Source organism: Myotis daubentonii, chromosome 1 (assembly GCF_963259705.1).
Source record: "Myotis daubentonii chromosome 1, mMyoDau2.1, whole genome shotgun sequence".
In the NCBI taxonomy this organism is placed as follows: Eukaryota; Metazoa; Chordata; class Mammalia; order Chiroptera; family Vespertilionidae; genus Myotis; species Myotis daubentonii.
The window spans coordinates 78,849,040-78,861,196 of NC_081840.1; the positions used below are offsets into that span (position 1 = coordinate 78,849,040).

The 12,157-nt window shown below is 50.4% G+C and overlaps 1 protein-coding gene across 2 annotated transcripts; it reads left to right on the plus strand.

Annotated features, from left to right (window-relative positions):
• The first annotated feature begins 368 nt into the window (after positions 1-368).
• LOC132240790 (dehydrogenase/reductase SDR family member 4) lies at positions 369-11,889 on the plus strand. 2 transcript variants are annotated; one of them, XM_059708436.1, is made up of 8 exons: positions 377-546; positions 1,532-1,709; positions 6,562-6,663; positions 8,897-8,967; positions 9,065-9,116; positions 9,402-9,536; positions 9,957-10,012; positions 11,668-11,889. In XM_059708436.1, exons 1-8 carry the CDS (start codon positions 416-418, stop codon positions 11,780-11,782), a joined length of 840 nt encoding a protein of 279 aa, XP_059564419.1. In that variant the 5' UTR covers positions 377-415; the 3' UTR covers positions 11,783-11,889. The 2 variants fall into 2 exon arrangements, with proteins under 2 accessions (XP_059564426.1, XP_059564419.1); XM_059708443.1 differs by lacking the exons at positions 8,897-8,967; positions 9,402-9,536 and having other exon boundaries at positions 369-546.
• The last annotated feature ends 268 nt before the right edge of the window (positions 11,890-12,157 follow it).

Consider the following 12,157-nt stretch of genomic DNA (forward strand, 5'->3'; position numbering starts at 1 on the left):
TATGGGCTGTCAGATATTTAGACCCAGACTTTTTCAGAGAAGGTCCATCCTGAAGTTCTGGGAAGCAAAAGCAACCAGCTCAAAGCTGCACCCCTTGCCCCCCCCCCCGAAAAATGACGTGGGCAAGCAGATGTGGAAGGAGGGGTGTGAGGGGTTCCAGCAGTGGGGTGAGCCCTTCAGGAAATCTGGACGCACAGCCCTGTCCCACACCCGCCAGAGCAGAGCAGGGAGCTGCGGGGCGCGGCGGCCATGCGCCGGCAGGGGGCGCCCGCAACCACAGCCTGTTCCCCGCGCAAAGGGCCGGCGCTGAGCGGGAGGAACGGTCCAGTCCAAGGGCGGGCACGCGGCGGGAGACGGCCCGCCCCTCGCACCGCCCCACCACGGGGCGCGGAGCCTTGCACAACCGATCGGCGCCATGCATAAGGCGGGGCTGCTGCTGGGCGCCTGTGTCCGGTCTTGGAAGTCGGTGCGGATGGCTAGCTCCGGGGTGGCGCGCCGGGACCCGCTCGCGAATAAGGTGGCCCTAGTAACGGCCTCCACCGACGGGTGAGTGCCCGGCCCGGAGTCTTTGAGGCCCCCCGTTGTCTGGACAGGCGGTAACTCCCGTCCTTTGCCTCCCGGGTCGCGTCCTCAGTCTCACACGCGGCCCAGGAAGTCAGGGACCACGTGGTTGGCCGGCAGCGTCCCAGTCTCCTCCGCTGCTGCCTCTGCGCCATTGCGCCAGCTCAGTGCTGCCCCCTTCAACCCAGTGCCTCGGTGCTCTGCGCTGCCCCAGTCCACTGGCCCTGAGTCTAGGAAGACCAGATTTTAAAAATACTATAAATATATATATGCTGTCCCACTGCCTCCATGGGCTATGGCAGTGTTGCAGACACCCCATTTGGACACCTCGACAAGTCTCCCAGAACCGCGCCCCTTACCTAGACAAGACACCTATTCAATTTTTTGTCTGGCTGCGTACACTTTGGCCTCCATCGCACAGCCTCTCTCTGCACCCACCGCTCTTGTCTATACTGCTTCTCATCACAGGACTTTGCCAGACACCAACTCGGCACGAATCTAAAATACAAATGGACTGGAAACGCTAATAGCTCACAATTGCAAAATGTATAGCCCTCACTCCCAGGAGAGTAAAATAAAAAATTTACATTTTTGACCAGAGACCCACCCTTCCATATGCACCCCAAAACATAACTAACGATAGAATTTTGAGATGATGCAGACTAATAAGGTCGATATTTGGGGGCAGGGCTCTTCCAATCATGGAAGGGCTGCTGCTACACCCCTAGCTCATTTCTTTCCCCTCATTCCCTACAGGGTATGGGGCCTGTACCCCATGGTGGTGGGGCCTGTGGAAGGTGATGTCACTTTCTGGGAACCTAGTCTGAGGCCAAAACCATAAGAAAACTAAGTAAACAAGTGTCCAAATGGAGAGCTAGAATTCAAACCAGGGCTGTCTGACTCTGGAGCCCGTGCTTTCGACCTCTTCCCCGTCCTGGCCTTGACCATCCATATCTCTCTCTGCCCACAGGATCGGCTTGGCGATCGCCCGGCGTCTGGCCCAGGACGGGGCCCACGTGGTGGTCAGCAGCCGGAAGCAGCAGAACGTGGACCGGGCAGTGGCAGCGCTGCAGGGGGAGGGGCTGAGCGTGACGGGCACCGTGTGCCATGTGGGGAAGGCTGAGGACCGGGAGCGGCTGGTGACCACGGTGAGCAGCAAGGATATGGGCACAGAGCCAGGAGGTGGCAGAAGGGAACCAGCCTCAGCCTCCTTCCCAGCTTTCCTGGACCACATGGGTGTGATCCAAGCCAGCACTATTAACTAAAACATAACAGTGTGTTCTGCATACCCACACCAGTCCACCAGCACACTTTTATTGTGTGCCTTTCTGTTATGTCTCTAAGAATCATCCCATCATCCCAGTCAGAGAATCAAAAACACTCTAATGCTTCAGCCCTTGGGGTCACCGAAAAAAAACACACAGCTGGTCCCGATTCTCCAGTAGTTTCCAATTTAATTGGGTAGATGAGAAGGGTAGATACAATCACAAAATAGATGTTCCCGCCTATGAGCAAATCAGCAATCAATCCCCAGTTCTTCAGCGTCGAGGCAGTCCCTGGAGACCTGCAGGAGGAAGCCCACCATGTTTCAGCCACCTACTGTGTGCCATTCACTTTGTTCAGAGTGTTACACAGGTCATCTCTCAACCTGACAACAACCCAAACAAGGCAAAGACTATTCTTGTTTACACTCTGCTCAGAAAGGTGGAGCTGTATCCCAAGGCCCAACAGCCAGTAAGAAAGGAGCCGTGTGCCATCCAGACCTGCCAAGCTGCCTACAGACTGCCAGGCGTTTCCCATTATCGTCAGGTCAGGCCTTGTGTGCCCACTTGGACTTTACTCTCAAAGGCAGGTCTAGGCCAGTGTCAGAGCTGGTACTTGGCACCAGCCTTCCAGCTACACAGGAAAATACGAACATCTGGCAAAGAGGCTCCCCTTCTCTCAGGCTCAGGCTACACTTCATTTCCTGGAGTGGAAGAGAGAGTCTACCCTAGAATGGAAAGTGCGGGATTGTACTAACCAAATGGCAGAAATTATGTGGGTAATATTAGAAGAGGGGGATGTTAAACAATGGTCGATGGCATAAGGTTATTCCATTTTGAAAGAACTGTTTGGGAATGCTCAAGTGAGCATTGGAGCCAGGCTGGGGTGGCCCAGTTGGTTGAGCACGGTCCCATGCACCTTTCGATTCCCAGTCAGGGCACATGCCAGGGTTATGGGCTTGATCCCCAGTAGGGGGCATGCAGGAGGCAGCCAATCAGTGTTTCATCACTGTTCCATGAATGTTTCTATCTCTCCCTCTCCCTTCCTCTCTCTCTAAAAAAAAAAACAATAAAAACATATTTAAATATATATACCTGTTTTTTTAAAAAAAAATGTGATTGGAGAAAGCCAAAGGTAGGTTCAAGAAAGTGACCTTGTCTGGCATAGGCTGCTGGACAAAGCCCAAGATTGGGACCTCGATCCTGAGGAGTTCCGACATCCTTGTAGGAAGTAAGAGGCCATGTGAGGTGTTGAGCAAGATGGAAATGTTATTAAAGAAAGAATCTGGCGCTGGTAGGAAGGATGTATTGGACCAGAGGAAACTCTGAGCCAAGGAGATCCGTGAAGAAGCTGTTGCTCTCACTCAGGTCTAGAGCAGTGGTGGTGGGACCAAATGGGTATATGCCCAGGAGGCATCTAGTGGAACCAACAAAGGCTTTTTTCTAACCCGGCATCAAGAAATGGGAAGCAGAGGAGAGGAGCAGAACAACTCCCCGGGCAAGTCAGGGTGGGGAGTAATGGGATACTTGTTAGCAATTTGAGATGTGTGCCACCAGTTGCCAGCTGTCACCCTGTAATGAGAAAAGCTGTGCTCTGAGGATAGTTACTACCCAGTAACCTCCCAACCTGCACCTTGAAGCTTCTCAAAGGTGTGGTGAGTGGAAACCAGATCAGCCGCTGCTCCACTTGATTATATTTTTCTAAAAAAATACTAGTGGCCGGGTGCACAAAATTCATGCAGAGGGTGGGCGCTGCCCCTCATCCCGGCCTGTACCCTCTCCAATCTGGGACCTCTCAGGGGAAGTGCAACTGCCGGTTTAGGCCCGAACTGGCAGTCGGACATCCCTCTTGCAATCTGGGACCACTGGCTCTAACTGCTCACCAGCCTGCCTGCCTGATCGCCCCTAACCAATCTGCCTGCCGGCCTGCTCACCCCCAACTGCCCCCCTGCTGGCCTGCTCACCCCCAACTGGCCCCCCTGCTGGCCTGCTCACCCCCAACTGGCCCCCCTGCTGGCCTGCTTGCCCCTAACTGCCTCCCCTCCTGGCCTGATCGTCTCTAACCGCCTCTGCCTCGGCCCCACCACCATAGCTTTGTCCGGAAGGACATCCAGAGGGTCTCCTGGAAGGTCTCCCAGTCTAATTAGCATATTACCCTTTTATTAGTATAGATACCTATCACACCCTAGCCAGCATTGCTCAGTGGTTAGAGTGTCAGCCTTCGCACCAAAGGGTCTCGGGCACATACCTAGGTTACGGGCTCACTCCTCACCCCTGGTGAGGGCTCATGCAAGAGGCAACCAATCAATGTGTCTCTCTTCCATCAATGTTTCTCTCCCTCCCTCCCTCTCTTCCACTCTCTCTGAAAAAGCAATGGAAAAAATATCCTTAGGACACAGAGCAACCAATGCTTAACTACTTTTGTGTAGTGATCGCACAATTTAGAGAAAGGCTTAGAAGACACCGGCTGGATAGCCAGAATACCTTTCTCATTAATCTTCTATGCTCCTCTATCTCTGTTCAATCAAAACCCAGCCTCCTCCCCTGTCCATGCTGATAGGCCTAGAAGGAGAGGGATGCACAGCAGAAATCAAAAAGTTCCAGGTGATTCTGGTGCAATCCACCACCTTCTCCCCACTCCCAAAGACACATGCGCAGGCCACAGCACACACTTTCTAACGTATTCTGCTCTTTGTGGGTCACAAGTCCCTAGATCAGGCTTACACAGAGCCAAGGCAAATGACTGGGGCTTTGTGCCAGGACGCTAAAATTTAGAGAGCGCAAGAAAGTATTGATACTGGTTTTTAAAGATTATGTGACTTTAAATTTTTGTGAAATTTACATGTTGACAGCTCAGGCGTTCAAAACATCTGAGCTTAGCACCTAGTTAGCAAGAATAATTAGTTAAAACGGGAGCTAGCAGATGGTACACATTGTTAATAACACCCCTCCCTGTGCCAAATCGTGAGGCACAAAGTCAACTGAGGGCCCATTTAATGCTGCTTGCCCCAGGCAAAAAAAATTGCCAGTTCTGGCCCTGACTAGGGTGGCTCAGTTGGTTGGACTATCATCCTGTACATCTAAAGGTTACAGGCTCAATTCCAGATCAGGGCACATACCTAAGTTGTGGTTCAATCCCCAATCGGGGTATGTATGGGAGGCAACAGGTCAATGAATCTCTCTCACATCGATGATTCCTCTCTCTCTCTCTCTCTCTCTCTCTCTCTCTCTCTCAAACTTAAAAACAGCTCTAGCCAGTTTTTCTCAGTGGTAAGAGCATTGGCCCTTGAACCACAGGGTTGAGGGTTTGATTCCCATGATTCCCAGTCAAGGGCATGTGCCTTGGTTCCTGGTTCACTCCCCAGCCCCAATCAGGGCGCATGCAGGAGGCAACTGGTCAATGTATGTCTCTCATCTCTCTCTCTCTCTCTCTCTCTCTCTCTCTCTCTCTCTCTCTCTCCCCCCCCCACCCCTTCCCCCTCCCTTTCACTCTCTGAAAATTAATGAAAAAAATATCCTCGTGCCCTAACTGGTTTGGCTCAGTGGATGGAGCGTCAGCCTGTGGACTCAAGGGTCCTGGGTTCGATTCCTGTCAAGGGCATATACCTTGGTTGCAGGCACATACCCAGTAGGGAGTGTGCAGGAGGCAGCTGATCGATGTTTATCTCTCATCGATGTTTCTAGCTCTCTATCCCTCTCCCATCCTCTCTGTAAAAAAATCAATTAAATAAAAAATATCCTTGTGTGAGAATTTAAAAAACGACAACAATAAAGGCATGTCTTCGGATGAGGATAACAAAAATTGCCAGTTCTGGGCAAATGCAAAGTCTGATTTCAGGGTGGTATGTTGTTGGCAGATTCTGTTTGGCCAATCGTTTCTCCAGCACATTCCTACTACCACATACCTACTATTTAGTAAGGAGATGTTACCCGTGGTTTTCCCACTTTCAACCTCAGCTCTGCCTAGAACCTTCCATGCCTCCAGGCCATTAAAGGGGGCGTGGAGGGATGACATGATCACCAAGTGCAGAACCGCTTAATCCCAGACGGGTGTCCCCCCATCAGACCGATCTCAGTTCTGCCACCACTAACTAGCTTTGCGCCCTGAGCAAATCTCTCTGCCCCTCCCAGAGACCAAAATGAATTGGCTCCTGTGCTTAGCTGGCCCTAATAAGACATCCCTGACTTGTAGGGTCTTGAGAAATTAACTTACCCGGCCCTCGGAGTTATCACCTTCACCATAAGGACATGCGGCTAACTGACCTCACGGCCCCTCCCAGGGTCACTTTCTCTGAGTCCATCTAAACCAGTTTCTCCATTCAGGGAGGCGTGGGAAGGCTGCGTCTGAGATAATGGTAACTCATATCAAGGAGAACCGGACAGTGAGCACTTGGAGAAATGGGGCTGGGATTCCGTGTGAAAAGAAGAGGGTCTGGAAATAGATTTTGAGGTGACAGCGAGGCCATGAGAATAAAGGAGCGCCCCAAAGAGAAGGTGTAAGGAGCAAAGGGTCAGCGACAGCCTCAGGAGAAGTGGGGGCAGGAAGCAAAGATGTCAAAGACATGAGACGACCTTCAGTGTTGAGCAGAGGTTAGGGTACTTCTAGAGAAAAAGGTTCCCAGAAACAGAGGTGTCATTTTGACATCACTTTGTTCCTAACGAGGAATTCTCTATCACCATTAATCAATGCGCGTCCCCCGCTGACCCGAAGCCCTGACTCAGCCCTGACTCTCTCCAGGCCGTGAAGCTTCACGGGGGCATCGACATCCTGGTCTCCAACGCTGCCGTCAACCCTTTCTTTGGAAACCTCATGGACGTCACCGAGGAGGTGTGGGACAAGGTAAGAGGGGATAAAGCTCAAGGGGCGGGCCTCAGAGAGCAGCGCAAACTCAGCCTGCCTTTACCAGGCATTTGTCAGGTGCAGTGTGCTGGTAAACGTGAGGAATCCCTGGGATTTGCACCTGGAGTGCACCTGGGAAAGGGCCGGTGGGCGTGGCTTCCTCTCTCCCTGCCCAGCTCTTTCATTGCTGCGTCTCCGGGGCCTGTCTTCTTCCACTTGCTCCTTCCTAGGGACCTTCTTCCCTGCACCCGGCCTTCACTGTGCCCTACCCAGGTGCTTCTCCCTGGCTTACCTCCAGCAGACACGGCAGCTAATCTGCCAATAACTGATACATTGAAATTGGCGCACCACCTGTCCCCTTGTTCAGCGGCCAAAAAAGAGTATTTCTCATGAGGTGGAAAACTTTAATAGCGGCTAGTTCAGTGAGATACCAATTCTGGTGAAATGACCTAAGTTGCTGCTTCATAACATACGGTTTCTGAAAAAGACCTGCGCTCTTTTCTTCTTAACTGCAACAAGTGAATTGGAGATCCCGCTGTCCAAATTCAGGTGTGGAATTTTGGGTTTTATGTGAATGTGTATAATCACACTACATTTATAATATATTTCGCTCACCTACATTCTTTAATTATAAAGCCTTAACTAAAATATCTGTCTTTGTTTATTAAGGTTAATATTCCCACATGATTTGGAAATGCCGGGTTTTTTTTATAGTTGCCCCTGGTTTTGGTTTTCTTCTGATGTCATCAATGTCTCAACACTGAATTTAAGAATACTAAAATATCGTAGTTTATCAGTGTTTCACAGACAGAGAGACCAAAGTGCCGACTGTTCTTCAGTGAGTCGGTCCTGATTGATATTCTTTAAAGTAGAAAAGCATCTTTCATGAGCAATCTGAATGGAGACCACAGGAAAATAATTTTAAACCAAGTAATTTTTCTTTTTAGTTTGCATTTAAAAAAGAAATCACAGTACATCAAATCTAAATGCCAGGGTTGATTCTTGATTAAACCTTGGGTTTTTCAAATAAGAACAAATGGGATGCCGCCAATGTTGCTCAGTGGTTGAGCATCAACCTATGAACCAGGAGGTCACGGTTCGATTCCGTGGTCAGGGCACATGCCCAGGTTGGGGGTTCTATCCCTAGTAGGGGGCGTGCAGGAGGCAGCCGATTGATGATTCTCTCTCATCATTGATGTTTCTATCTCTCTCTCCCTCTCCCTTCCTCTCTCTGAAATCAATAAAAACATGTGTGTGGTTTTTTTTGTTTTTTTTTTTTAAAAAAAGACATATGGGAGACAATTGGGGAAATTTTATTATGGGCAGCACATTAGATAAAATCATTATTATCAGTGTTAAATTTCTTGGGTGTGATCATGGATTATAATCTCTTAGAGAATATCCATAAGTATTAGTGTTAGAGCATTATGACATCTGCACCTTAACCTTCAGTGGTTCAGGGAAAAACACAGTCAGGGCAAAAGGGACAAAATGTGAACCATTGATGAATTAGGCAAAAGATATCCATTGTACTTCTTTTTCAACTTTTCTGTACGATTGAAATTTTTCAAAATGAGAGTTTGCCAGCGGACGTGTGAGGGGACTACCTCGGCAGCAGTGTGATGTGGTTTTAAATTATGGGCGTGAGGTTTTGATTCCAGCCTGTGCCCCAGCTTCCCCAAAATGATCCCACTTCTCATAACCCCACTTTCCAACAAATGTTCAGCCGGACAGTCCACCCTGGAGGGCCAGGAGCATCGCAGTCCCTGAGCTCAGGAGCCAGCGCAGTGCTGGAACGCCCCAGGGGCCCCCGGTCAGGCCACATTTTCCCTGAGAAGCACGGCCCACTCCAGGGCAGATCCCAGCAGGCCCACCTCATTCCAGGCTCTCCCTAATGAGAAGAAACAGAGAAAATCCAGCTAAAGTCCAACATAGCCCGGAGAGTTTAGGTCCATTCTAGGCCAAATCACACTTGGCTACTTAGGAAACAAGATGAACCAGGCTCCATTCTTTCTCACCCAGGCCTAATTTTCATTCCCTCGCTGAATACGCTGGTGAGAGACACTTCTTTCTCCCTGGACCTTGGTTTCTTCGCTTGTAAGGTCCCGGAAATCATCTCCAAGATCTCCACCAGCCCCAACAGGCAGATCCGAGAGAACTTATTCTGAGTGCGCATCACCCTGCCCTCTCCAGCTCTCCCCTCATGCTGCTCCCCTTCTTCTCCCGGTTTCAGATTCTGGACATTAATGTGAAGGCCACAGCCCTGATGACAAAGGCAGTGGTGCCAGAGATGGAGAAACGAGGGTACGGAGAAGGAGAGGGAGCCTGGGTGTGACGGGCCCCACGTGGTCTGAGGGCGGGGGTCTCTGCTGGGCAGAGGGTCATTCTCTTCTCTTTCCAGAGGCGGCTCAGTGGTGATTGTGGCCTCCATAGCAGCCTACACCCCGTTTCCTGTAAGAGCCCCTTCCTCTGCCACTTCCATCCTGCACCTTTCTACCTCCAGTCACCCGAAGAAGCTTGTGTCCCCTTTTGCAATCACACCACCAAGTCCCTTCCCATAAAACAGATGCCCGGCCTCCACGAACCCCAGCGTTGGGGAGGGTCAGCCTCAAGGCCGTTTTCTAACTGCAAGCCTCCATTGCAGGAGATGCCCTGTTATCTACTGCCCTTTATGTCTTCCAGTAAGAACCAAGAGTGAACCAAAAACAAAGAGACTAACCCATTTTTCCTTTCCCCAGGGCCTGGGCGCTTACAATGTCAGTAAAACAGCCTTGCTGGGTCTCGGCAAGAACCTGGCCATAGAACTGGCCCACAGTAACATAAGGGTGAACTGCCTGGCGCCCGGAATCATCAAGACTAACTTCAGCCAAGTGGTGAGGAGGGGCTGTCCTGCATCCTGCTGGGAGAGCTGGCGCCGGGGTCCTGAGCTCCCAATCACCCCTGCTCCCCTCCCCAGCCTTTCTGTCGCCCCCTCCGTGCCAGCCACCTGTCCGGACCAGACCCGTTCTTTCTCCGGTGTTCGGTGGAGACTGAGAAAGTCAGACTCTATTCACACCATTTCATATCTCCTTAAGTGGGTGGGAATGGGGGGACCCAGTGAAGTGCCTCACTAGAATCTGAAAAGAATGAACAGAAGAGGGCGGTGGGGAGACGCTGGGGGCTAGGAAGAACTAGGAAGTGGGAGAGGGCCTCTCTCTACCCTTTCTTTCCCGCAATGTGAGGGTCGGCCGTTTCCCCCCTCCCTGGCCCCCCTTTCTGCATCTTTCACATAAAGAGATTCCCCTTTCCTGCAGTTGTGGATGGACAAGGCAAGAGAGGAGACCTTAAAAGAAGCCCTGCGGATAAGAAGGTGAGATGTCACAGAGGGAGTTAAGAGGGATAAAGATGGGAAGATACGGCCCCTCACACAGCCCACATGGCGTGTCTCTTGGTCCCACAGACAGCAGGGGCATGCTCTCCTCTGCCTCAAACACTCACACTTCACAAGCTCATGAACACTGCCCCACCACAGTGAGGGGCGGGGCTACAGGGAGTCCGCTTCCATTGCAGAAGCAAACACAGATGTGTCCAGGTTTCAGTAAAGAAGAGCTCTGGGAGAGGCCCTGACTCCTCTCTCCAGCTGGCTGCTTGCCACCACCTCTAGGCATCCCTAGCTACTAGGGACCAAAACCAAAACATGCTTTTTTAGTTCCCTTTGAATAAAAAGTCATGTGTGTTTTTGAAAGTCATGTTTTCAAAGCTCAGGTTGATGATCCTACAACCCAAATAAAAGGACTGAAGAGCTTTTACTAAGTCCCAAAACTCCCCTTGCCTAAGAAAACTGGCCTCCTCCCCAAGGGGCTGGACGAACTGTTCCAGCACCTTCATCTGGCTCCCTTTCCTCCAAGTTCCCTGCCTCTCTCCAACCTCGGGCTTCTGGGAACTCTTGTCTTCAGCTTCTCCATCTTGTCCCTCAAGGACTACTTGTGGAAACAGGCCAACTTAAGGGAGAAGACTCCCCCCAGTGCTCCCAAAGCATCTGATGTCAGCATGAGCTGCAGGCCTAGTCCACAACTCACTAATAAGCTGGGGTATTGTCTTCCTAGCGCCCCAGTGGTTCACTAGCCCCATCCTTCTCAATCTTGGTGCCTATTCAACTCAGCTAGGGAGCTTATGAAACTACAGATGGTCAGGCCCCACTCCCAAAGATTTTTTTTTTATTATTGCTGAGAGAGAGAGGGAGAGGGAGAGAGATTTCGATTCGTTGTTCCATTTATTTATGCATTCACTGGTTGTTTCTTGTTTGTGCCCTGACTGGGGATCGAACCCACAGCCTTGGCTATTGGGACAATGCTCTAACCAACTGAGCTACCCAGCCAGGGCCCAAAGATTCTTTTTTATTGGTCCAAGGCAAGTCCTGGGCATCTTTTGGGCAGGGGTGGGGGGAAGGAGGCGGGAGGTGTTAAGCCTTCCTGGTGATTATAATATACAACTAGGATGAAGAACCACTAATCTGGGTTTGAGATACACACTCTGCCCCACCTCTAGAGAACTCGGGCAGTTATGTTAAAATGTTCCCAACTAAGCAATCACTGATAAAAACACTGAGAATTAGCACATTCTCACAAAATGAACCTGACTCTAAGGGACAAAAATAGATGCCTGAAAATGTTATCTGTGAATTAAAGCTGTGCAAATGGAGTCATTTTAAACAAACCACTTACTATCTCACAGACTCCCTGACACTTGACTAGTATGCACACATGTGAAACAAATTACTTTGTCCTGAGTTCTCTAAAGAACAAAGTATCTCTATTATTTGAATATAACTTATAGTGATTTTCTCAGAGTACAGTACTTACGCTTATACCGAATTATAACAGCTTATCATCATGATAACCCAATTTGATGGACCTGTACACTGGTCCTGAAAAATCATCTGATACTTATTAAGTAAATTCCATTCTCTGTGGGGGCCTGGCCTGTTTGATTTTTACCCCCTTCTTTGTCTTCCCTGCACCCCAGGTTAGGCACGCCAGAAGACTGTGCAGGCATTGTGTCTTTCCTGTGCTCTGAAGATGCCAGCTACATCACTGGGGAAACAGTGACCGTGGCTGGAGGGGCCCCCTCCCGCCTCTGAGTACCTGGAGAGAGGCTACCAGGGCAGAGGTTGGGCTTCAGCCCCCATCGGGTTCCAGCACTAATCTACCAGCCGTTACCACCTCTATCACACCGCTCACCATTCCCCGCCCCCTAAAATCAGCTACACCCTGTGACAAGATCCAGCCTTCCCTGCCATCGAGGTTTGGTCTTATGAGGATTCCTGTTGTTGCTGTAACCTTGGATAAAGACTTCCCCTGAGGACACAGGATAGGCCTGCTGAGTAGGCTGAGTCTACGTTGGCAAAAAACATATTTTTTTATTTCCTGGCAGGGGGCAATTTGAGGGAGATGGGAGAGAAGGGCCTGGAGTTGAAGGAGGGGCTAGGAAGGTTGGAAATTAACTTGCAAATGAG

Coding starts and splice junctions, on each gene's coding strand:
- LOC132240790 (XM_059708436.1), top strand. CDS start 416: ATGCATAAGGCGGGGCTGCTGCTGGGCGCCTGTGTCCGGTCTTGGAAG. Junction 8,968..9,064: donor CCAGAGATGGAGAAACGAGG/GTACGGAGAAGG, acceptor TTCTCTTTCCAG/AGGCGGCTCAGTGGTGATTG. Junction 9,117..9,401: donor CAGCCTACACCCCGTTTCCT/GTAAGAGCCCCT, acceptor TCCTTTCCCCAG/GGCCTGGGCGCTTACAATGT.